Raw genomic sequence first — 26,766 nt, 5'->3', positions numbered from 1 at the left:
AAGCCTTGAGTTGGATGAAAGATAAAGAACTGAAAAGGGGAAAACCTTGGATAAATACTCCCTCTTGCAGCATTTTACAAGAAACAGTTTAGTCCTTGAATTAGGAAAGATAAGCTTTAATAACCAAGCTGTACCTAAGTATAATTGAAACAATAATCTTTAGTGCTTTATACCATACAAGGCACACTGCAGCTGTGCTCTATGAAATGAAACAGCAAATGAAATGGATTGATCTGCTACCAGACCTTGAGAACTGACACAGAGCAATTCTTTTTAGGGAGGGCCTTCCCTTTTGCTGCTTCCAAAACTTTTACTAGTAGTAAGCTTTCTTGTCCAAGAAAAATACAAATGAAGCAAGTTATACTGAACAGGTACTGAGTGGTCAGACAAGTTGATGATGTGTGAGTTTCTTCCAACAAGAGAGGAACACAAACGGAAGACTAAGACAACATTCAGTCACCCATTCACATCAGTGACATAATATGTAAACTAGTAAAACAGAGACCATACACAGAGTAACTCCTTCATGAAGCTACAATTCCCAGAGTTCCACAGGCATGAAGATTGACTGTTAAACCACTTTGGGATAGGGAACTAGGGGTCTCCTAACAGCAATCAGCATCTTGAACAAACTACAGTTCCCAGCATTCTTTGGAGGAAGCCATGACGGTTAAAGTGGTAACAGTGCTTTATATGATGGCGTGGATGTGGTAAGAGATCTTTACAGCAGCTGTATTCATAGTTTACAAACAAAACCATGTTACATTGCCCACATTATTGAGTCCAATATAACATGTTAACTAAGGCTGTGTACACACCATATACTTAAAGCACATCTCCCCAAAGAATCCTGGGAGCTATAGTTTACCCCTCATAGATCTACAATCCGTAGGACCCTTAACAAACAGCAGTACTCAGGATTCTTGGGAGATGCTTATTTGTATAGTGTGTACTTAGCCTAACTCTCTGAATTTCTGTAGAACACGTTTTGCTCTAAAAAAACCGAAAGACATCTGGCATCTTCGGTCACAGGTCTCAAGCGGCAAGTTTGGGAAAGACCTTTGCCCAGAATCCTAGGCAACCACTTTTTTTATTTTTTTTTTAAAGGATGCTTGCAATTTGATACTGATGAGAAATAAAAAGATATAGAATTCTCCTATATAGTAATTTACCAAACAAGCATTACAACATACAGCATAAAATTATACAATGGTACCTTGGGTTAGAACTTAATTTGTTCTGGATGTCCGTTCTTAACCTGAAACTGTTCTTAACCTGAGGTACCTCTTTAGCTAATGGGGCCTTCCGCTGTTGCCATGCCACTGCCGTGCGATTTCTGTTCTCATCCTGAAGCAAAGTTCTTAACCTGAGGTACTATTTCTGGGTTAGCAGAGTCTGTAACCTGAAGCATATGTAACCCGAGGTACCACTCTAGTCTGTTCCTTATTATTCGTGAGCAGTTTGTATTTATCTTTTATTTATTATATTTATATACCACCCTTCATCTGAGTATCCCAATTTGGCTCTGGTCTCTAACTTGTAAAGACTCAGCAGTAGGTTCTCAATGTTGAACAACTGCAACTCCAGTGTGCATTTGTGCGCATTAAGAATGCTTTAAATGTTTTATTTTTATCACGTTCCTGGTGATAATGCTTAAGGTAGCTTATCATCTTTTTTAGAAAGATCATATAATGAAAATAGTTGACAATTTAACAACAGACCTTAAAAACAACGGCAAAAACCCCAACCAGCATTTGTCCCAGGAACTTAAAATGGCTTTCTATATCTAAATGACAGTGTAGGCACCAAGCAAAATTCATGGGATGGGGGGATGACATGTTCTCTGATACGGCAAAGGCCCTGCTCCAGTTGCTGCCTGTTCAGCCAGGAGCAGCTGAAGCAGGACCTTCAAGGTTGGTCCATATAGGGATCAGGAACCTGTGACCTTCAAGATGTGGCTTCACTACAACTTCTATCATCCCTGAACACTGGCCACACTAGTTGTACCTGATGGGAGCTGGTGCCTAACTGTGCGGACCACTTTTTATCACTGTAACTTGGTTGAATACTGTCACCTGCGTAGTTATAGTCAAGGCACATGACAAACACCATAACCAGAGGCTTGCAGCACTGAAGACTGGGCCAGAGTTAAAACAGGACTTCAGCCATGACATCAATAAAGGGTCTAAAAACGGAACTGGAAAACAAAGTGCAAGCTAGGGGGCACATTAGAGCTACTGCAGCGACACAGAGGGAACTACAGCACATCCCAACTTGTACTGTACCAAGATAGGAGACGAAACCTTTTCTGTCTGTCTTGTTTCTTAGCGATGCTGCTATGCCTATAACAGCTGTGCACTGAGTAAAATTCAGGAGGTGCCACTTTTCCTCCCACGGAGATTCAGCGATGAGGAAAGTTTCACCTGTTGAATTTAGGAAAAGGGCAGGTGCTGGCAACCACACATCACTACCGGCGTTGTAGGGACGCGGGTGGCGCTGTGGGTAAAACCTCAGCGCCTAGGACTTGCCGATCGCATGGTCGGCGGTTCGAATCCCCGCGGCGGGGTGCGCTCCCGTCGTTCGGTCCCAGTGCCTGCCAACCTAGCAGTTCGAAATCACCTCTGGGTGCAAGTAGATAAATAGGGACCGCTTACCAGCGGGAAGGTAAATGGCGTTCCGTGTGCAGCGCTGGCTCACCAGAGCAGCTTCGTCACGCTGGCCACGTGACTCGGAAGTGTCTGCGGACAGCGCTGGCTCCCGACCTCTAGAGTGAGATGAGCGCACAACCCTAGAGTCTGGCAAGACTGGCCCGTACGGGCAGGGGTACCTTTACCTTTACCGGCGTTGTAAACACATGTAAATAGTCAACATGTGCCGAGGGATTGTATTAATAGGATTTCTCTTTTGATACCAAGAGAAAACCTTGCCTCTGGATCAGGCACCCCCAAACTCGGCCCTCCAGCTGTTTTGGGACTACAACTCCCATCATCCCTGACCACTGGTCCTGTTAGCTAGGGGTGATGGGAGTTGTAGTCCCGAACCAGCTGGAGGGCCGAGTTTGGGGTGCCTGCTCTGGATATTATATTTGAGAGAACGGGGCCTGCCCGGAGCCGCGCACCAGTAGCTCAGGAATGGAGCTGGGGGTCCATACCTCCGCTTCTAGCGAGGCTGCCGCCGAGGCAGGTGGCAGCAGCAACGGCGCGTTGCTGGTCACATCGATGAGCCTGGCTGAGGCAGAGCCCCCGCGGGAGCTGCTGCTTCTCATGCTCCCCCGGGGCCGCCACGCGCCAGCCCTGAGCTGCGCGGCTTCCAACGTTCGATCAGAACTTTACCCGGGAAATCGACCGCGCGCGTTTTCAGCACAAATCTTGCTAAGCGACGCCGGTCTCCAGGGAAACAGGCACACACTGCAGAGACTGTAGATTGGAGGGGACGGCTGATTATTTCTTCTCGCGAGAGGTCTTGAAGTTGGACTTTATCCAACTGAATAATGTTTGTTTTTCTTCCCCTCCAAATGTCTGGGAACTGGGCAAGGAAAGCATTGCCCTCCTTATCAGGTTAGGCTGGTGGTGGCACCAGAAAAGCTTCCAACAGTTTACAGGTTGAGTTAGAACAACGCAAGTTAATTTGCAATTTCCTGCAGGTGGGTGGAAAGAATTTGAAACGCCTTTTCCACACATTGTATTGTTGCGCTTTAAAATCTTGTATTCTTAGCAAATTCTCTATGCGTTTCGTGCTATAGGCGTATATACACGTAGGTATGAAACAGCCCTAAGTTTAGAGCTTTGACGACAAATGGCTGCTCTTCTTTATTCTTTGTTTTAAAATATTATATCCTGTTTTCCTGTTTCATTGTTTTTAATGATAAAATGTAAATATATTAAAAGCTTAAACATTTTAAAAGGAGAGCAGATACAGCATCATAGGTATTCCAGGGAGCAAAAAAATAAGAGTTAGAAGGAAGCTTGAAGGTTTTTAAACCAAATTCTCTGCTAAATGCACAGTCTGCAGTGATGCAACCACAGTATAGTTGACAGATATTGCTGACAGACAGCTGTCCTTTTAACTTAAATACTTCCAGCAAAGGAGAGCACTTCTCCCTAGGTAGTCAGTTCCATTGTTGAACAATTTCTACCTTGGGAAAGTTTATCCTAGTGCAGGGATGGCTGGCCTTTCAGATGTTGTTGGACTGCAATTCCCAACTATTGGAAATGCTGGCTGGGTATGATGGAAACTGGAATCCTACACCATCTGGAGGGCCACAGATTAACTACCCCTGTCCTAATGTTTATCTGAAATCTGCTTTTCTGCAGTTTCCACCATTGGTTCTTGTTTTGCCCTCTGGAAAAGTAGGGAACGAGATATCTGAAGACTGCTATAATAGCACATCACATCAATTGCTCTACTTTTGCCTCCATCTCTAACAGGTGGCCCCCAGAAGATTGCCCAAAACGGAATGTGGCCCTTGGGCTGAAAAAAATTCCCCACCCCTGCTGTGACTAACACATAAAGCTTGTAAGTACCTAGCACAAATGATCCTGAATTTCTTTGCCTGAAATCTGGCACATTTCTTACCTTTCCTTATGCCTGCAATTTTCAGACTGATGAACCTTGCCCTTTCAGGAAAGCCACTGCAGCTATCCTTCTGAAATTTGGCAGGAATAATATCCCCAAAAGGGATGCTATTTCTTGCAAATTTCATACAGTTCTTTCTTTATATATATATTAATTAGAGAGTGATCCTTTAAGGTATTTAATCAGCAATGAAACTCCGGGATTTATTTGTAATTTATCCACTCTGGAGGGGCTACCGTGCCCTCACATTTCATCTACCTTTATAAAGGGGGTATGAAGGTATACCCATTGTTTGAATTCCTGCTAGTGAAGTGGGGTCTGGGGAGAGGAGGTAGAGAAAATGAAGTGGACTCGAATGGATGAATTGAATTGGAGAACCCACTAATACACTGAATGGAGGCTTTCTGTTTTACAAACTGCTGAATCCAAACTGAAAATTAGGCTGGTACATAACCATATTATTTTACCTTGCTAGGTAGGTAAGGAGAGAACTGATGGCATGAAACAGTGTTTCAAATAATAACCATTTTAATGATTGATATCCTACCTTGTCCTCCCAAATCATGTCTTTTAACTTAATATGCCAAAAATTGGGATCTTAAAGTGCCGACTGCTAAAGAATTCAGCTTCTATTCCCAATTACAATTAACTAGTTAGAACTGAGGCCAGCTTATGAAATTCATTAGACTTCTAGGTCATCTCCCTTAGAAATCATATTTCAGCCCATAAAAGTCTACTGGTAAAGGTTTGTAAAATCCAGAACACTTAGTAAAAATCTCAGATAAGCCTTTAATCCTTTTGTGGAAACTTAGAAAACAATTTAAGTTTTCTACTTGGGCAAGCTTCCACTAGAGTCCACTACTCATTTTTAATTATTTATCAGTACTGGGAGTGTGGGATTTTCATGACCCTCTTTAGATATATTTTAACCAGCTTTTTAAAGTGTGCCAATTTCCTTTCCAAAAGGAGAACTCTCTCCTATTAATAAAAAGAGAAAGGAGGGAACAAAGCCTTTGTTCTTCTTGTGGACCACTTTGCCTTGTCTATGATAATCGCCAGAACTTTGGACAGGATGTTAGATAGATTAGATTTTTTTTTGCTGACTACCAAATATCCATGTATCCAAGATTTATTACAAACTGGCATTCTACCCGTAACATATGTAGAATCTTGTTTATAGAAGATCTTCAGAAAGAGGGAGGGGAGCAGATATAATTAGTATGTTTTTACTACCACTACATTGCATGAATAGAGATATTATCATCAGGAAGGTCAAGCTTTTGAGCTAAGAAAAGTACTGCATTTTCAGACTAAAACGTTGAAAATGCATTCTATTTAATTGCCTCTATTTCTAGAGAACATAAAAGATTCTAGCAATTGTTAAGCACAAAACCTACAGTAACAGAGAAACTGTGACTTGGCTTCTGACATGCCTGAATATGTACTGGTATATATTTTTTGTGGTGTTATCACTTCTGCATGCATTTATCCCATGCTGCATCAGTAATTCTTAAACCTGTAAACTACTATGAGACCTCATATACAGATGAACACGTGTAATACACTGAAACCATATACTTTATGTGTATTTTGTATGCATTGTGAGGAGCAGCAAGTCTACAAATAAAAATGGCTTTTGATGCCAAAATTCACATTATTTGGCAAAGAGAGACCCTTTGTTCAGTCTACAGTACTCTGTAAAGTGTCATGTACATTGGTGGCATAATAAGACACTGTACCAACACCTGAAATTTATTATTATAATGGTATGATTTAACTGTAGTCTAATGATGGTGGTGTATGGGACACTGGTACAAAAACTGCCAGGTACAGGGAATGTATGGCTCTCCAACAGGTGCTCAGTACCCCTGAACACCCCTGGTGTCTGCTGTGGGCCAAAGAAAAAGTTGTTTCACATATGTTTTTGTTCTTGCAAACAATATCAATTTTAAATATAAATATATAGCAAACACACATAAACAATTTTCATCAGGGCCACAAGATGCAGGAAGGAGAGATTCTATATTTTCATCTTCCAACACAATCCTAATGAAAAACAGACACAGAGAGAGCTATTACACTTAGGAGAAAAGCTCAGCTAATAACTTTATTTTTTTCATAAGGCTTGTGGTTAAGAAAAAATGGGTTAAAGTTAAACCTCGCCTTTGCATGTTGTGATCTTGATGACAATCATGTTCTCTTGCTGCTGGCGTGGTTTCTAATTAGCATTTTGTATCTCATCTAGTTTGATCGTGTGTTGTCCCTATAAAGTAGTGATGGAATGTGATGGATAATGCATATATTAATTGCCACATTGAGCACAACAAATACAATGGGTGTGTGGCTAGCTCCAAAGCTAAATGGTGGCATAATTTTATGTCTTTGAATATGACAGGGCAAAAATCTAATTGAAAGACAACCACAGGTTTTGGAATAGAATTTTTTTTTTACACACTAGGAATGGTAAGGATTTTGAGGATCTAAATGCAAGACCACATGTTTAGATCTATTTTTTTAAAAAGCAAATTGAAGGCTCAATATCTGAGGGCTCAGACAAGGCCTCAGATACCGATATGTCTAAAGGCAACACTTGCCCACAGAAAGGTGGGAAAGTGGAAGCACTTTTGGAGGTCGATAGAGACTCGGATTCCTATATTTGCCAAGCCCTAATATGTGACTGGACCACTGCATTGGCAGCACTTGCACAGAAATTTGAAAACCTTTCTAATCAAATAAGACATCTCTCAAACTGCAAATGAAGCACTGATTTTTGCCACCACTAATCAATCTGAAATACAGTAACTGCATATGGCCATGGATTCTTGCCCTATAGTTCGAGGAACAACCAGAAAGAAAGAAATGTAAACATTTTTGAATCAGCCTATCAGAGAATTAGGAAGGGGGAGATATGACCAAATCATCTGTGGAACACTTTGGGTGGATTGGATACTAACGTTGAATATAAATACCCTCAATCAATAACAGATGTGGAGAAGCACACAGAGTCCCTGGAGTCTTAAATATTATGCAGAATGTGATTAGAGGTGATATTATGTACTATGCAAATTGATGATGCTATATGGAGAAGAGGGTTTGTAGATTGTCTCAAAAGGTCGTTATTTGTCGCAGTACAATAGACCTAGTTCTCACAAACAGTACAAGAGCTGGTGGACCCATGTCTGGACAGTTCCATTTTGGACTGTGCATGTGATTTAATGATTTACCATTCCATCATGTTGAAAAGTGGGGATAAGGGTTTCTACACATAGAAAACATGGGTTATCCTTGACCATTAGCAATGATGACTGGGGCTGATGGGAGCTGTAGTCCAGATCATCTGTGGAACACTGTGTTGGCTACAAAAAGAGGCATATTGGTAACATTGTATCAGAGAGATCGAGACACAGCTGTAGCTCAGTGGTAGAGTATCTGTTTTGCATGCAGAAGATCCCAGGTTCAACCTCTGGCAACTGCTGGTAGGGCTGGGAGAGAGCCCCTATCTGAACAGCAGCTGCCAGTCACTATAGACAGTATTGAGGTAGATGGATCAATGGTCTGACTGAGTGTAATGCAGCTTTCTATATTCCTATAAAGGTTATTAGAAACATAACTTTGTTTCACGAACATCTTCTAGTTTAAGGTACAGACTAAGGTATACGTCTGTTGGAAAATAGCTATTGTGATTTTGAGAGGTTGCCTTAAATAGACATTGTTTCCATGCCAAACATGGGCCTGAAATTGGATTTGAATGTATCCTAATTATCATCCAGAACCATCCAGAACACTCCGTCTCCTGTTTCTTTAATCCACGGATGGGGAAGCTATGGTTGTCTAACTCCAATCAATTCTTAACATTGCCCATACTGGCTGGGGATGATAAGAGTTGGAGTCTCAAGAACATCGGGAAGGGCCACAGATTCCTCATTCCTGCTTTAAACTACTGTTGACCAATGCATACAGCTGTTATACTGAAGAAATTATTGAGATGCTTATTTACATGTGTTATTTTATTAAATTTTGTCCAAAGCAGCTATAAAAGTATCTGCTAAAGAACTGTAAATGTAACATACAACACAAGGCAAAGTGCTGCACTGTAATAACTAAAACAGTGTAAGAGGCCAGATGCAGGCAAACCATTAAAACACTCACTTCTTGACCCCATCCAAAAATATTTTAAGAATAGAGGAAAGATAGCCTTTAAGATGGTTCTGATACTTTAAGAATAACAGGAAAGGGTTTGTAAACTTTCACAATTGCACACAACTTTAAAAATCTTAAGATCTGTAGAAGAAAATAAAGAACATGAATATTGAACCCCAGTAAACCTTCCAATCTTAAACATCATAAACAGTGTTCATGAACACTGCTATGCTTTACACAAGCCAATCATGAAGCAGCATCAAACTGAATTATTCCATATTTCCCAATGATCATCCAATCAGGTTCAATATTAGTAAGCTGTTCACCTTGCCCAGGTTTCAGCCCAACCTGGATATCACATTTTAGCGTTCTTAAGCTACAGAGGGGGGCAGGGTGAAAAGTGTTCAAGGCTTGATGGAATGGCACTGTGAATTCCCACTTCCGATCAGCTATCAACTTTCTGTAGTTCAAATCACCTTTAAAAATAATTAAATTTGACTTCTGCAATTCACTGTACAAATCAGGAGCCACTTGAGCCATCCTACAATATTCATGCGGCGAGGTCCAGAACAAGTGATCATGATAAATCCAAAGGCCATTTTTCAAATAGCCCTCCCAGCAGACACCACACCTAGACATCCCCTTGTGATTAGCTGCCTGCATTTGCTTAATTGTCCAATTCAGGTCACGCTTTGTAGTATCTGACACATACCATGGGATGCTTTTCCCATGGAAATGAATTTCAGTAGCTAATTTGGAGGATAACAAGAAGTCAGACAGTATAAGGTCAGCAGTAAGTTCAAAACCAGCATTATCCAGGACTATATCAAGTCTAGTAGTCTGCTTATTCATGTTCTTTTTGTTTATAAGCAGTGACCAAAGCTTTTCCATGTGATCCACCAAGATAAAAGGTTTTAACTCTTCCACAGACTGTAATGGGTCAGACTTCTGAGAATTATCTGCCCCAGCTGACATTGACAGGTCACACTTATTGCCCCACAGTGAAACCTAAAGAAGGAAAAAGTACACCTTAATCTGTATGCCAGGTGAACCTTGCTCTACTATACACCAAGTGCATCTTCGAGGACTGCAGTTAAGGGGCTACTGAGAGGTCTGCTTGTTGTAACAGGAGAAAGTACCAGTAGGTCAGAATTGGAGTATTTCTTTTTACTTCCATTGAAACCAATGTGAAAAGGTAGTGGGTTAATTCCCAAGAGGCAAATATAATATTAATAAAATTTAATAAGAAATGTAAGAAAAATGAGAATTAATCCACTTCTTTTGACCCTGAACAGGCTTAGGAAGTAGCAGTTTCTCTGCCAAGACACACTTACTGTTCTGTTCAAGTTCCAATCCACTAAGCCAGGGAACCTCAGGCTCAGGGGACCAATGTGACCCTCCAGTTCTTCCTTCCTTCACTCCCTCCCTCCTTCTAATGTGTTATGCATGAAACACCTGTTAGTGAAAGAACATAACTAAATCAATAAATTGGTTTTTATTGAATACTAACAAGTGATGTTGGGACGCGAGTGGCACTGTGGAATAAACCACAGACCTTAGGACTTGCCAATCAGAAGGTCGGCGGTTCGAATCTCCACAACGGGGTGAGCACCCGTTGCTCGGTCCCTGCTCCTGCCAACCTAGCAGTTCGAAAGCACGTCAAAGTGCAAGTAGATAAATAGGTACCGCTCCGGCAGGAAAGTAAATGGCGTTTCTGTGCGATGCTCTGGTTCGCCAGAAGCGGCTTAGTCATGCTGGCCACATGACCCGGAAGCTGTACGCTGGCTCCCTTGGCCAATAAAGCAAGATGAGCACCGCAACCCCAGAGTCGGTCACGACTGGACCTAATGGTCAGGGGTCCCTTTACCTTTAACAAGTGATTTTACAGAAAAGTTGAGACCAAAGTGTAATTAATATCGTTTCTGCTTATGCATTTAGAAGCCAGGGGTTAGCAGTTTTCTGCAGATGGGTTGTATGATTAATATCTCAGTATAAAGCAGACTCCTGATTTAGCTAAGAAGGGACAGGGAACCTGTGGCCCTCCCAATGTTCGACTTCTAACTTCCATCATCCCCATCAAACATGGCCAATATATGTGCCTTCCTGTAGCCCTATTTCATTTTGGAGAGTCCTTTAAATGTTGTAGAAACTTTCTGAACCTTCTCTCTCACAGTAAAAGCTGTAGCAATATTTTTGGCAGCATGCCCTAATCAGGTTTTGGCAGAGGAGAGATCAATACCTATAAATTAATAGTTTGGCAAACTACAAAAACAAAAAGCAAGCTAACGATAATAATTGATATACTGTTTTCTGAAGAATCATCATAGGAAGGTATGTGTATGACTGAGAATAAATGCCAGAAACTCTCGATAAAAATATTTTTGCCTTAGTTGTTAAATCCACTATGTGCATGGAACAGATTTGGGGTTCCATGTATTATTCCAGGCCTTTTGTCATGCTTGTTTCTGGGCCTCAGTAGTCACTATTTTCAACAATATTGCAGAGAACAGTGTATGATGAGTTGGAGGTTTATAAGATAGGAACTCACTTAAAATGGTTCTGATGGCCTGAATAGTTTCTGAACATATTATCACTAATGGTTTCCATTAGGTCATATTTGAAACTAGATATTTAAACTGGATTTTAACATTACAGAATATGTGCAACAGATAAATTATTTAAACAAGATTTTACCTGTAGCAGCTTCAAAAATTCTTCCTTCAGGGATTTTTCATCTAGGCCCTTTATGTTTTTCAACAGCTCTTGTAGATAGGTGCTTAAAACAATAATAGCTTCCTGAGATTCAAAGAAACCATGGTCCTTTTCTTTTTTAAATACATCATAGTCACTGATGGGTGGACTAAACAGAAGGGATAGAAACATAATAATACATTAGTCTTTGACATCACTAAATGCCAAAAACTTTCTCCCATAGCCGTTGCAGTCTCTGCTGAGACTGTAGTATGTCATGTCTAGCATGGTGCTGTGGGATCAGTGTCAGCTAATGGGGCCTGAAGATGTGGACACAGTCATGGGTGTAGTGAGGATTTAGGGGGGGGGGGGCAGAACCTAGGTTAGTTAAGTATTTTTATTTATTTATTTGCTCGGGGGGGGCAGCTGCCCCCCCCCCCGCTACACCCACGGACACAGCGCTTGCAGCAGTGTGTCCAAGCTCTCTTATGTCAGGATAGGTTCAGAATGTAGCTCACAGTTCTCTGTGTAACTTGGTGTCCTCAAGGAGGGAGTAGTGTGGTCAATTCCTCTTTTTTTTCTCCAAAGTTTTTATGAGAGATTTTCTTGTGTTACAAAACAAACAAATAAATGGGGGAAAGTACATACAGCACCTCCATTTCTGATTTATAGAGCCTTTTTCAGTTCATTTACATTGTGTATGAGTCACTGTCATTCTAGAAATGCGGTTGTGGGGGAAGAGAGGGGAGAGGTGGAACGATAACGTTATTTTGTTCTATTGCATAGTGTTTGTGTATGTTATCATGTCAGCATCCCATGGGTAGGGCTTTTATTTGTAGATTTAATTTTTATTGGCATTGCGAGAGAGGGTCCAGAGCCTGGTTGGTTGAGTTCAGTTGGTTTCAGGGTGGTTTGTTTGTGAGTGTGAGGAGGGTTCTTGGGTCAGGTTAGTCATAATATTTCATATGCTGCTTGTGGAGGGGATAGGTCATTGTGTTGTTGTGCTGTGTATGTGATAAAGGGGAACCACTGGGATGAAGGCGTCATTCACCACTTGATAAGAGTTGTTTGCTGCTGATGGAAAGCCTGTTTTGTAAAAACCTATCTTGGCTGACTATAGCCTACCAGGCCAAATTCACAGTTTTACTGTTAGTATATAAAGACCTAAACAGCTTGGAATCAGCTGACTTGAGGGACCACCTTTCCCCATATACCTGATATTTTAAGTTGGAGATGCAGTTAAGGGTTCCATGTTTGTGTTGCTTCTACAAGACAGAAGGCATTTAAGCATGATTGCACCTAGGTTGTGAAACTCCTTGCCTATTACAGTGGTGCCCCGCAAGACGAATGCCTCGCAAGACGAAAAACTCGCTAGACGAAAGGGTTTTCCGTTTTTCGAGGTGCTTCGCAAGACGAATTTCCCTATGGGCTTGCTTTGCAAGACGAAAACATCTTGCGAGTTTGCTTCCTTTTTCGTAAAACTGTTAATACCCGGGGAATCCGCGCTCCGCAAGACGAAAAAATCGCAAGACGAAGTGACTCGCGGAACGAATTATTTTCGTCTTGCGAGGCACCACTGTACTATTAAGCAAGCACCATTGGTACTTTGTTTCAGCTGCCTATGTGAGACTCTTGTTGACACAGTACTTTTTTGCTATATACAGTAGCTCAACTGTCCAGTGATATGCAGTTTGCTGCTGGCAAACTATTTTTGTGTTGTTTTATGGATGTGTTATGCTCGCCACTGCTTACTATCTGATATATAAACCTATGTACTTACTTCTGAGCGAGTGCCTCATGAATTCTACGATACATATAACACTCTGTATATAGCCATGGAGACTGAAACCAGCTTGGTGGTCCATCTGATAATTTTTGATGATATTCTAAGCACTGGTTCCAGAGAGTGCTGTCAGGGAGGCTATCATTCAAGGCAGTCAGTGGCTTGTCTGCCTGCAGCTCATCTTGTAAGTTGGTCAGAAGGACTATAACTTTCTTCTCTGCTTCAATACCTTTCTAGAATAAAGTAGGAAATAAATATTTTCAATCAAATGTGTGTGTTGATAAAACTTACTTTCCCCCCACAAAAAACAAATCTTATTTGATAAATAAAGTGTTTTAAGGACCAGAATAGCTATAAAAGGCATTTTCTCAGGAGTTCCTATCAAAAGTGCAGATCCAGAGGACATAGCTCTCAGAGCAGGGAACATAACAAACAACATAGTATTTGAATTAAGCTGAATGAACATTGGCATTGCTAACCTGTCTGTGATACTGGATGTTAATCAAGTAAATGTGGTTTAAGAGTTAGAAAGAAATTTCTAAGTCCTGGGTTGCCAACCCTGTGCCCATGGGGCATAGTGGTGCCTGAAAGACTTTAACTGGTGCCCCTAGACATGGTAAGTTTTAAAGGAAAACGTATAGATACACTTCTAAGCAATTTCTGTGAAATGAGCAAACCTGGCTGCTTCTACCTGTCAGGTGTTTTTAGCTGATGAGTGAAGTCAGAGCTGTGATTTGGGCACTAGGTAATAGGAATCCACAGGGTCTTAAAGAGACACTGTTTCTACGTCCCCTTAAATGTCCTTTTCCTTTTCCTGCTTCTGTCTTGTTTTGTGTGCAAAACTTCAACAGATTAGGCATGCAGTCCTGGGAAATTTCAGTGTGATTGTATCCTTAATTTTGTGTTATGCCATAGCCACTCCCATAGCAGTCATGTTGCTATATTACACTTCCCATGGTAGCCATTTTGTGGCAGGAACCCCCAGCATGGTCTCAAAGTTAAAAACTTAAGGCCAATGAAAATACCTGGCAGCAGATTCAGGACAAAAGAAAATGCTTGTTCACACAAAGCATGTTTTATTGTGCACAAGTTAAATGGTTTGAATGGGAATGGCAAATTCATGGGGAAGAAAAGTCTTATCACTATCTAATAGTAACAATGGCTACAGAGAACCTACATGTTCAGAAACAGTTATGCTACTGCAAGCCAGTTGATAGTGAAAGACAGTGGAAGATGCCTATTCCCTTCATAGTATCTAGTGTGCCACTGGAGAAGCATAAAGCATAAGACAGATCTCTGGTCTGATCTAGCATGGCTCTTTACAAGTTCAAATGAAAGCTGATGTTCTCTAGGCATTTGAAACAATTCTCAAAAGGTACGGGAAGACCTAAGATTTCCAATAAAATATCAAGAGAGAAAAGGTCAAATATACTTATTTCTTACTTCACCGTGTTCTTCAAAGAATTCATTTTTGTGTTGCTCCAGATTATTGATAACTCTAGTCAGGATTACTGGCAGCTTGTCTTTAATTGTATTGTATGCAAAGGATCTATGAAGAACAAAATATTATATCTATATAATATCTAAATGTGTTTGTATTGTAATGTATCCTTTTCTTATGATTTAAATATTTTTAATATCTCAACTTTCTCCCTGTGTAGGACCCAAAGTGGCTCGCAGCATAAATTAAAAAATACAACTAAAAACATAGTTATAAACATTCCCTGCATAGATAGTCTGCTTCCTAAACACACATCACAGTAGGGTTGGTTGGCCCGTTATGGAAAATAGAGCACTGTCCTATCATCCTGTCTTGGCTCCTGCCTTCTAACATAGTCAGCCCAGGGGGTGGACCTGGTTGTCAGTTTCCTCTTCCTTAGCCTCAGTGCTTTCTTTGTGGAGTTTGGAAGTGATGCAAATGGGTACAAAAGTAGGATTAGTTGGTCCCCCCCTGTCATTAGCTTTACCTACTGTTGGCTCCCTACCAGTCATCAGGTCAGGAATAGAACTATTAAGGTCCTATATGGACACTTCCACATAGCAGTTTCTGGAGTGACAAAACAAAAAGCCAAAACTATTGGATTTTCCATAAAAACTGTAAATTCACGTTAAATAGGGAAATACCTTGGTACATTTTGATGTGGCTGTGATGATTCAGGTAAGGAGCACAGAGTGCACAGCACACTGCTGTATGGAAGAGCCCTTCATTCCCTTCATCCAACTGTCATTTCCCAACTGTCACTCCATGCTCCCTCCAACTCTTATATTCCAAGTTGTTTTTATTATCTGTATTCTAAAACGATTCTTTTTCTATTGTTTTAATTCCCTTGCACTTTAATTATTTTTTAAAGATCATTTTTGCAAGTTTTTAGCTTTTCATATTTCATCCGCCTTGTTGTCATTTGTGCAAGCCGCTTTCAATCCCGGTCGGGGGGTGGGGGGAATATAATAACAAAAGTCTTGTTGAACACAGTGGGATTTATGCCACGAGAGAGAAAACGCTTACGATGCTCTTGCTAGTCAAGGAGCATGGAAAAGTGATTTAAGATAAAATCTTATTAAAGCCTTGCGCGAAAAAGGAGACTTTGGACACCGGCCTTGTGCCCAAAGCAAACGTGGCACAGGAGCTCAGGGTCTTGGTAAGAGCGGGAGGAAGACCCTGGAAGAGACCTGGGCACACGCTCCCTCGCCCAGCCCCATTTCGCAGAGCCCCGACGAAGCGGCGGCGGCGGGACGCACCCCTTGAACTTGCCCGCTAGCTGAGGCGGCAAAGTTGCCGCCATTTTGCTCACTGCGGCGCCTTCCCGGCACGCCACCCGGCGCAGCTGGGCGCTTTTCCAAGCAACGCCTGTTCTCATTGGTCGGCGGCTGCGTTCCTTCGCGCAGCGGCCTTAGAAAGGGAGCAGAGCGAAGCAGCTCCTTCGGTAAGGAGACAGAGAAGCGGGGCGGGAGGCGGGGTTGATGCAGAGGAGCGGAGGAGCCTCCTCCCTCCGCCCTCGGGAAAAAGCAAAAAAGGTCACAGGTCTCGTTCTGAGTGGCTATTCGAGATGCGCGCGCATGGAGACGGCTCCGATTAAAGCGCCCGTCCCAGGACTGCGGCGGTTCCCCTGTGAGACCTTCTTCTGTCCTCTTCCGCCCTCACTAGGACCGGGCACAGCTGGTTTCCGCCTCGGATCCTTGGCGCTGAGTAGCTGCGGAGCGAAGAGACGCGAAGTGGGCCGGGGGGGGGGAGGGAGTTGCGACTGTAGGTTTCAGCTATTCCTAAAAAGCAAGCTGCAGAAAGTAGTTAGGATTCTTGTGTATATTCTGTAACCGCAGACTTACAAAACGGGACACGCAAGGGAGAAGGGACCGGGAGGGAGAAGGAAAAAATTAAACTCGGGTGCCAATTCTTAGAACAGTTGTTCTTATAATGACCAGCTGGCACAATTGATGGGTAGGAGGTGCCTGATAGAGCTGGGCTTTCAACAAAGCTGATGATGGAAGGAGCCTTCTGCCTCTCAGCTCGCCCACTGAGACAGTTTGGTGGAATGGCTACACTAAGGGGACAGTTGAGGAAGAGGATGGAGCTGGAGCTGGTCACAGCAGAACCAAAGGAGTGAGACACTTCTAAATTATAAATACAGGCAGCTACCTTTTTGTGCACCTCCAATTGATGTGTGACCCCCAACACACGTGTTGTTTTCGGCCCTGGAACGGGCTTAAGCGCAACCATGGACTGGGAGTTGCTTGTCTTTAATGTCTCAGATGACATTATCCCATGTTGTCAGTATCCCCGAACAAGAGTCTGGGCTCTGCAGTAGACTCAAAGCTTAAGATCAGTCTAGGCAAGACAAACTTGGAGGAAGAGGGACAGACTATACAGATGAGGAAATACTGGTCCTGGGTGCATACTCTTCTTTAAGGGTGAAGGAAGACCCTTGGACCTGGGATAGTTATTGGAAAACCAGTGGCAATATTAGCCGATTCTTAATAATTACAGGAATAGAAAATAGATCTTGCCACTGTCTCAGTGGCAGGGAGGTACAGAGGTGACAGCCCAACTTAGGTGCTCATGTAATTTTGTATTGTATGCATCCTAATGGACTCCAACTAAAGAAAGTACTGCCAGCGCCACAATTTTATCATCAACGTGGGTGTACTAAAAGGAATGTTGAAAATCCATTTTGATTCTACACTTAAAAGATAAAGCTGCTTGACTATCCTTGCACCATGACTTTGAGGAGGTCCGTTGATAGATGCTGGTGTTGGAAAAACAAGAGCTTATTGGGATTGTGGGACTGTTTCAATAACTGAAAGTACAATTGAAAAGCCAGAATATATCTAGAATTGTGTAAGATGACTGTACCTGAATACCTTGTTGTATCATAAACCCATCTACCTAATAGTACTAGATTAATTTATAATAATCTAAAGCATATTATACCATAAACTATGTTTCACAAGTCTCTTTCTTTAAAATGCAGACTACAGTAGTGTGTGTTCTTTTCTTGGGACTTCACTGTTGTGATTTCATGGACTGCCCAACCAAATAGACAAAAACCACTCTTAGATATTCTTAGCAGTACCAAAGTGACCTCACCGGAGTGCAGACCTGAGCAGTGTATACATAGGTCCCCACCCCATATTGTGGCCTCGCTAATGCGGTCCAAAAGAAAATAGAGCGTACAAGATGGCATCCAACCCAGTGACATTTGTTTTCCAACTAAATAATATAACTGCCTCCCAAATGTTTAAGCAGGGTAGGGAAGGCCCTTTCCTCCTCACATTTTCCTCTCCTATCTGCTGCAACACTCATCCATTGCTAGATCTCCTCCTCTGCAATTAATGAAATTACTACCTACCCCACCTCAAAGCGCCTGAGCATAAGCAGGAAGGGGAAAATGGGAATGTGGTCTCACCCAATTGCCAATAATCATGTCAGGGCAAAGCCTTCCATCTCTAGTTGTAGTTAACCCACAGTGCTACTTAAAGCCTAGCGTAGCTAACAAGTGGTAAAAGGTGTTCTTTATATGCCAGGTTACTTATTTAAACTACTACCAACTGATGCTGATACCTCTTATATTGGAGAAAGAATTCAAGTCTATCCATTGAATACATTTGAATCCATTTATTTATTTAAGCTAATCTTGACCAGAGAAGTTCAGGCAGCTTTAAAGTAAGACTTGAGCTACAGAAAAGCAAAAACTTTTAGCAAATCAAAGTGCAATATTTTGTCGTTAATGTTAGAATAGAGGTCAGACAAACCGCAGCTACTAAAGCTGCTCTCACTCAGTGTTTCCTCTGTCAAGCATTCTTTACTTACAATAATCTAAGAATAATGACGTTTTCGTTTTTTAAGACCATAAATACCAGAAAAGGGATTGTAAAATGTCACAGTTGCACACCTCCTTAAAAATAGCAGTAAGACCCGTAGAAGAGAACATGCACATTGAAAGTCAGCGGTCTTTCAACCTTGACCAACAAAAGCATTTAGCACAGCACTGTCCTTTAAACTTTGCACATCAATCATGAAGCAGCATCAAACTGAATTATTCCATATTTCCCAATGATCATCCAATCAGGTTCAGTATTAGTAAGCTGTTCACCTTGCCCAGGTTTCAGCCCAACCTGGATATCACATTTTAGCGTTCTTAAGCTACAGAGGGGGGCAGGGTGAAAAGTGTTCAAGGCTTGATGGAATGGCACTGTGAATTCCCACTTCCGATCCGCTATCAACTTTCTGTAGTTCAAATCACCTTTAAAAATAATTAAATTTGACTTCTGCAATTCACTGTACAAATCAGGAGCCACTTGAGCCATCCTACAATATTCATGCGGCGAGGTCCAGAACAAGTGATCATGATAAATCCAAAGGCCATTTTTCAAATAGCCCTCCCAGCAGACACCACACCTAGACATCCCCTTGTGATTAGCTGCCTGCATTTGCTTAATTGTCCAATTCAGGTCACGCTTTGTAGTATCTGACACATACCATGGGATGCTTTTCCCATGGAAATGAATTTCAGTAGCTAATTTGGAGGATAACAAGAAGTCAGACAGTATAAGGTCAGCAGTAAGTTCAAAACCAGCATTATCCAGGACTATATCAAGTCTAGTAGTCTGCTTATTCATGTTCTTTTTGTTTATAAGCAGTGACCAAAGCTTTTCCATGTGATCCACCAAGATAAAAGGTTTTAACTCTTCCACAGACTGTAATGGGTCAGACTTCTGAGAACTATCTGCACCGGCTGACAGTGAAAGGTCACACTTATTGCCCCACAGTGAAACCTAAAAGAAGAAGAAAAAGTACACAATCCCTGTGAGCTGAGTAATGCCTTGTTGCACTATCTATCACATATATTTAGATTCGGATTTAATGGCATACTTGAAAAAGCTGGATTCCCAGTAGTCAGCTGTTTAGCAGAGAAGAGCGTCTGAATCAATCTCCTTACTTCTGAGCAACTGATTGAGGGGATTCAATCTTATTTTAAAAATATCAACTACCTTTGTTGGATTAAGCTGCACACAGCACCCATTTACATAAGCTATTCCCTATCACGATAGGGTTAAGGATAGGGATATGGACACTGAAGCCTCCTTCCAAGTACATATATCCCTTATTTAGAGCAGGACGCTGATTTATGGGGGGGGGGGGGAGGGGGAAAATCATTTTATTATTTATTCAATTTATATTCTGCCGTTCCCCAACCCAGGGCAGCAAATCATCTTGTGAATTGTGGAGCACAGCTAACTCCCAAGTTTCTAAATTCAAAAGCAAAAACTACATCCATCATACTTTAGTCTCAAGTTTAGGTAACGTTTATTAGTTTTCAACAAATGAGCATCACATCAATAACTTTGTCAGGACACCAAAATCAGGTTCCAATGAGGAACAAGTGACAACAGATTATAAGTGAGAGAAGAAAAACAGAAGGAATGTAAATGCTATTTTGTGAAAGATAATCGGGGGAAGCCATGGGTATAACAGAAAAAAAATTTCAGAGAAATTAACATCTCAAAAACATCTATTTCAGAGCTGTGAAATAATTATGTGCATGAAAAAGAATTATGTGCTCGTTTCTGTGCCCCAATATTAGAAGTGCAGCCAATGATATAAGAATTTTACTCACCATTTAAAACAACATTGCAGAGAACAGTATATGAGTTGTTGAAGGATCTTAACTTTCTTAAAATTATTCTGCTGGCATGGAATAATTTTTCAACATTTCTTATCAGAAATGTGATACGTCTCATGTTTTACATTAGGCCATCTTTGAAACAAGAAACTTAAAAATTAGAGAATATATGCAACATTAAATAAACAGTATTACTAGTTTTACCTGAAGCAATTTAAAAAATTCCTTTTTCAATAAATTTTCATCTAGTTTCTCCACGTTTTTCAATATATCTTGCAGATAAGTACTCATTAGAATTATAGCTTGTTGAGATTCAAAGAAATTGTGTATCTTTTCTTCTTTAAACACATCAAAGTCACTGATGAGTGGACTAAACAGAAAAGGGGGGAAACATAAATTAGTTTTTGACCTTAATAAATACTGAAGACCACATCCACATGTTGAGCTCCCTACCCCGCCAATTGCTTACCATGTGACATGGTGCTATGTTGTATACTTCTACACCCCAGCTCAAAGTCATGGGCCTCATTCACAAAATGCTAATCCAAACCACTGCTTAATATACATAAACAAGTATACTTATACAAAACTAGGGCACTTCACTCCTTCTTGGGTCTTGCTGTTGCTCCGCTATTGGGAGCTAAGCCATGGTTTGGCTTAGTGTTACCTGTGAATCTCGGCTTGTGGTTTGTCTCACTCCAAACCTTAGTTATACAGCTCATTGTCTGTCTAGAGAAAAACAAGCTAGGAGCACATTTGCACATAACCCTAAGCCAAACCATGTGCTAGCTCTTGGTAGTGTAGCAGCAGCGGGAGGAGTGAACTACCTGTGATTTCCTAACCGCACTAGCACATTTGCTTATTTATGTTAAGCCACGTTTTGGCTTAGGGTTATGTGTGAATCAGGACACATAATGTAACATGTAACACTCAGCCAAACCATGGCTTAGCTCCCAATAGTGTAGCTACAAAGAACAATACGAAGTTCCATCCTTAGTCAAACAGGTTTAATTTTACTATGTAAATGTTAGAAAGGTGTTTGAGAAAAAATACAAAGGTTCTCAGATTCTCCCTGCCCCAGCTCATCATACTTGTAGCATTCATCATAAATACACCAATCCCTCCCACCACAACTATCTTTTCTTGGCCAAGAGCAGAAAGCAAGAATGTTTAATCTGCAGTTCATATTTACCAAATAAGATGCATGCACCAAATAAATAAAATCAGAAGCTGCCTTCTACATTGGTCCAATGTAGTTCAGTACTGTCTACACTGACTGGCAGCAGCTCTTCAGGGTTTTCATACAGAACATTCCCATCCTTACATGGAAATGCCAGAGATTGAAACTGGGAGCTTCTGCTTGATAAACAGATGCTCTATTACTGAGCTGCAGTTGTTGCCTATTACCCAACTCTGACCAGTCGTTTGGTTGTGGTACACAAATGCATGAGAAGGAAACAATAGCTTGAGTTATAAATATACCAGGAATATTTCATATTTTTTCCTCCCTTATTAACACACATGGCCCCTAATAAAAATGACAGAAATACAGAAATCAAATATCTGAAGTTGTTCAATATAAAATGTTTTTTGTTATTTAAAATAATTCATAAGCAAAGCACACATTTCTTGACATTTTAATGAGCTTATATGACCTTTTATAGAGAAACAATTCCAAGCAATAATATATAACAAATAAACATTGTAATTATGAAACACAGAATGGTTTCAAATTTGAAACGAACTTTACGTTTTTTTCTTCCCAAGAAACAAGGTATTCCTTCATCCTTCCAGGAACAGGAGAAAAGAATGTTAATAATTTTTTCCTCATCATTTCAATGTCATCTGATAGGACTCCACATGAAATCTGTACTCCAGATTTGGGTAACTACTATATCCTGAGGCACTGTATAAGCTGTGAAAGTGGGTTATAAGTTACGTAAATTAATATAATTATTCTTAACACATCTTATTAATGTTACAGTATTTTTCAACTGATTTATTTATTTATTTGATGGCTGTTTTTCTATGGGTGGGGTTCAAAAAAGAAAGTAGCCAACAGTTTTCGTTTCATTCAATTAAGCTGTAAGCTAAAGTGAACAAATCACTTTACAGGTCTATCATTAAGCAGAAAGCAAAGAAAGAAGAGAATTACAAGGACTTTAAACTTTGTAGCAAGAAGTGACACTAAAATTCCAACTTGTAGTTATACTATGCCTACTAAATTAGGTTTTGAGGTGGATTAGAAAATATTTAAAATGCATGAAATAGACAAGAGTCACTAGGAAGGAACAAAGTTCACCTTCCCCAGTCTTCAGATGTTCCACTGGCACTCTGCTGTTGATCTGTGTACCGCATAGCAGGTTTCAGAGGAAATAACCGAAGCCCAGAAATGGCTGTTGGAGTCCTTCACAGGATGGTGTCTATTTACCCAAGCTGCTGCTATGTTGCTCTGGCTCTTGGTGCCAGATGCAAGAGGCAACTATCACTCTGTTGCTGACTACAAGTCAGGAGAAGGAATAAAAAAAAGGAAAACAGCTGGCACTTAAGATTGAGTTCTTTTCTCTGTTTTACCTTAAACAATTCCCCATCCCACAGATGGAAACGATACAACAGCAAACAACACACATGCTTACTTTTGAGCGAGTGCCTCATGAATTCTACGATACATATAACACTCTGTATATAGCCAAGGAGACTGAAACCAGCTTGGTGGTTCATCTGATAAACTTTGATGATATTCTAAGCACTGGTTCCAGAGAGTGCTGTCAGGTAGGTTATCAGTCAAGGCAATCAGTGGTTTGTCTGTCTGCAGCTCATTCCGTAACCTGGAGAGATAGGCTATAGCTTTCTTCTCAGATTCAATACCTTTCTAAAATTAAGAGAAAATGAAGAGATAAACAAATGTTTTCAATCTGAATGTGTTTTGTTCATAAAGTTAGGTTTTTCAATAAATTGTAGGGTTGCAATAACTTGACTGAATTCCAATCAAAAGTGCAAGTCCAGAACCCAAGTATCAAACATGACAACCAAATGCTTTAGTCCATAGGTAGGCAACTTGTGGCTTCAGGACCTAGGGTGACTGAGACGTTACAGGTTTATAAAATTATGCATGGCATGGGAAAAGTGGACAGAGAATTCTAGAACTTGGGGTCATCCGGTTAAACAGATGGCAGCGGATTCAGGACAGAAAAGTACTTGGTCACACAAGGAATAATTTATGTAATTCACTGCCAAAAGATGTGATGATGGCCACTAGCTGAAAAGGCTTGAATGGAGAATTGTGACAAATACACTGAGGATACTGGCTCTTTAGTTTGTGCTAGCAAGGCTCTTTGTATGTTCTTATGGAAGCAGAAAAATATTTCATTAAGCATGCAGAAATAATTATACAAAGTTTGATTTGCTTAAGGTTTTTAAGAGAACAGTATTGAAAGAGAAAGCATAAAAGGCAGCAATTTCTTACTTCTCCATGTTCTTCAAAGAATTCATTTCTATGTCGATGCAGAGTATCAATAACTTTAGTCAGGATTAGAGGCAGCCTATCTTTAATTGTATTGTATGCGAAGGATCTATGAAGAACAAAGCAATATTGTTTTAGTTTTGTAAATATCAGAATCACCATCAGGCAACTTTATTCAAATTAATTTCTACACAGGAGTAAACTGCTGTGTTCAGATATCATGAAAACCCATAATTATGTTGGCTCACAAAGTGAGCCTGGCCTCCTCCCAGGAATGCATACCAGTGGCGTAGCGTGGGGGGTGCAGGGGGGCCCAGCTGCACCGGGCGCAACATTTGGGGGGGGGGCGCTCGCTCGCACTCGCAGCTCTCTGCCCCTACTTGGCTCACTCTCTCTCACTGCAGTGCTGGCTGTCCGAATCTGATCCGAGCTGCCGGGTCACCGCCCACTGTGGAGGGGGAGGGTGCCAGGCGTGCGGTGCGGTGCGGAGCGGAGAGAGAGCGAGGGAGGGACTATCTGGGGGAGGGACAGTGCAGCGGCCACCCAGCGCAGAGCTGAGCGTGGGAGAGAACCACACCCGACCAGCCCAGGCAGCAGCAAGAAGAAGCTGGCAGCGGCGGCAGGTTAGGGGTTAGGGGCGCAAATTACTTGCCTTGCCCCGGGTGCTGACAACCCACGCTACGCCGCTGATGCATACTCCTTCCCTCCCTGTTGTAGATAAGACAAGCTTGGAAAGTTTTACTTCCATTTTCAATTAACCACTGCTCATCTTCTTGCTTGAACTTGACGAACTGGTTAAGCTTTGTTTGAAACATGCCATGTTTAAAATTAACCACAATTTACAGTTCAGATGTAATACCTAAACTGTAAAAAATTGAAATTAGAAGTGAAGGCTTCCCATCACCGCCTTGTGGCTCTGGAGGAGAAAGAGCAGAGGGAAGGAGCCCCAGGTCTATTATTCTTATACACAATAAATTATGGTTTATCATGATGTCTAAACACAGCCTTTTTCTAAACCTCTCATACCCCTCCAGACCACATCTCAATGCAAACACAGTATTTATCACACTGAAACATTATCATTGAAGCCATTAAGATTTTGCCCAACTGATATGCAGTCCTAAGCAATACACTGATTCCATATATGAAAATTAAGCAGAAATATTACTTCCAAGTGTCCAGACTTGCAGGAAAAAAGTTTTGTGGTTTTAATCTCACACAGTTTACCATGGAAAATAAAGGATGGATTATTGCAGTTACACTTCATCTTCGTATGTACACAGCACCTTCCTTAAACCATGTCCCAGACCAATAAGAACCTGGTAAAATAAGCTAAATATTCTAATTCATATCTAAAGGATGGTATTTATGACTCTGGGTAACACTTTTAATAATCTTTATCTTAAAATCAAAATGTTAGTCTTCAAACATTCATTTAATTTGTTGGAAGCCGCCTAGAGTAGCTGGGGTTACCCAGTCAGATGGGCACCATATTATTATTTCTTTACTATTAACAAAAAAAAAACCTTAGTTCTCTTCAAAAAAGAGGAGGGGGGGAGACAATGCCTTGTTTTTGATGTCAGTACATCTGAATTATCGTCTAGAATAGTAAGAAAATGTATGATTTGTTAATCAATGGCAATTCAAGTATTATTGCTGGGCTTCACAGTAGAGAAACATATTTTTAAAACTGGTTTTCATAGAATTGTACAGTTGGAAGGGACCACAAGGATCATCTTGACACCCCCCCCAGCCCTTGCACTGCCTTCCCAAAGCCAAGTAAGGAGGCGCTTGGCTTTGAGAAGGAGGCATGAGGGCTCTGACAGGGTCCTAGAGCTCTCACACCTCATTCCCAAAGCCTAGTTAGCACTTCCCAGCTTTGAGGAGGATGCAGGGCACTAGGACCCTGTCAAAGAGTTATGGTGTGTGTCAAATTTTGGCCTCACTAACCCTCCCCCCAGCGCCCCACCCCCCATGACAAGCAGCATGCAGCCCATAGGTTCTGTGTCAAATAAAACTGCATGGTTAAAATAAAATGTAAGACGCGAGAATACAAACATACTGATTAAATAGTCCTCTGTCAAAGACATTGCTCAAATCATGATTTGGACATCTCAAACTTAGCTTCACATACGCTCTGTTCCTCTTAACTTCCTGGTTTTGCCTCAAGCCTGAATTGGAAACTCGCTTCTAATTCTGGCTCAGAGACACGTATGGCTTATGCTTTGTTGCGACGTAATAGAAAACTTGGTTTTGCAAACCACCGAATGACTTGCAGAAGCAGGGAAGACTTGAGTACTCGAAGCACGAGGGTTGGAGCGGAACCCAACCACCCACTGACAGCCGAAAAAGGCCACTGTGTTCCTGGCTTCCGTTGCGAAACCTCCCTTTCCCAACCAGAAGTGGTTCAAAGCGCGGGGAACAGACACCCCTCTGAGACCCTAAATGCCACACTCGCAAATAATTCGCCGGGGCAGCTCCGAATCTGGAAGCCGGGTTTCCGTGCAAAGCGAACTGGAGCTCGGAGGAAGAAGAGCAGAAATAGAAAACAGCGGCTCGCTAGAGTGCCGCGTTTTCAGCCGCCCCGGCTCTCCGAGCGAGGAGGGGAAGAGACCCGGACATAGCTCCCTACCCCTGTCCCCTGGTACTCTACAGCTCCAGCCTCCCCGCGAATGGCCAACGGTTCACCCCTCGCCCACCCATTTCTCAGAGCCCCCGAAGAAGCGGTGGAGACGGGACGCACCCCTTGAACTTGCCCGCGAGCTGAGGCGGCAGTGTTGCCGTCGGCGCCGCCATTTTGCTCATCGTAGCGCCGCCCGGCGCAGCTGCGCGCTTTCCCAAGCAACGCCTGTTCCCATTGGTCGGCGGCTGGGCTCCCTCGCTCAACGGGCTGAGGGAGGAGGGGCGCTGAAGCAAACCAGCCCCTTCGGTAAAGGAGGGCGGGCGGAGGGATACACATCCAAACGAAACGCGAGGCCTTGGGAGTAATCGCCTCC

At 41.7% G+C, this 26,766-nt stretch overlaps 1 protein-coding gene across 1 annotated transcript in view; it reads right to left on the bottom strand.

Moving 5' to 3' along the window:
- Positions 1-26,729, bottom strand: part of LOC309338621 (uncharacterized protein) — a gene marked incomplete at its 5' end in the record, with an annotated part of 67,238 nt that extends 40,509 nt beyond the window's left edge. The window contains 8 exons of the mRNA XM_081855941.1: positions 11,410-11,575; positions 13,187-13,422; positions 15,929-16,318; positions 18,701-19,459; positions 20,512-20,677; positions 22,944-23,179; positions 23,774-23,879; positions 26,470-26,729. Coding sequence (XP_081712067.1) covers positions 11,410-11,575; positions 13,187-13,422; positions 15,929-16,318; positions 18,701-19,459; positions 20,512-20,677; positions 22,944-23,179; positions 23,774-23,879; positions 26,470-26,729 — 2,319 coding nt within the window. The remainder of the gene's footprint in view (positions 1-11,409; positions 11,576-13,186; positions 13,423-15,928; positions 16,319-18,700; positions 19,460-20,511; positions 20,678-22,943; positions 23,180-23,773; positions 23,880-26,469) is intronic.
- Positions 26,730-26,766: the final 37 nt, after the last annotated feature.

Source organism: Podarcis erhardii (assembly GCF_964252035.2).
Source record: "Podarcis erhardii genome assembly, chromosome: 3".
NCBI classification, from domain to species: domain Eukaryota; kingdom Metazoa; phylum Chordata; class Lepidosauria; order Squamata; family Lacertidae; genus Podarcis; species Podarcis erhardii.
The sequence above is the reverse complement of the archived record's forward strand: the minus strand, read 5'-3'. Positions and strand labels throughout refer to the sequence as shown.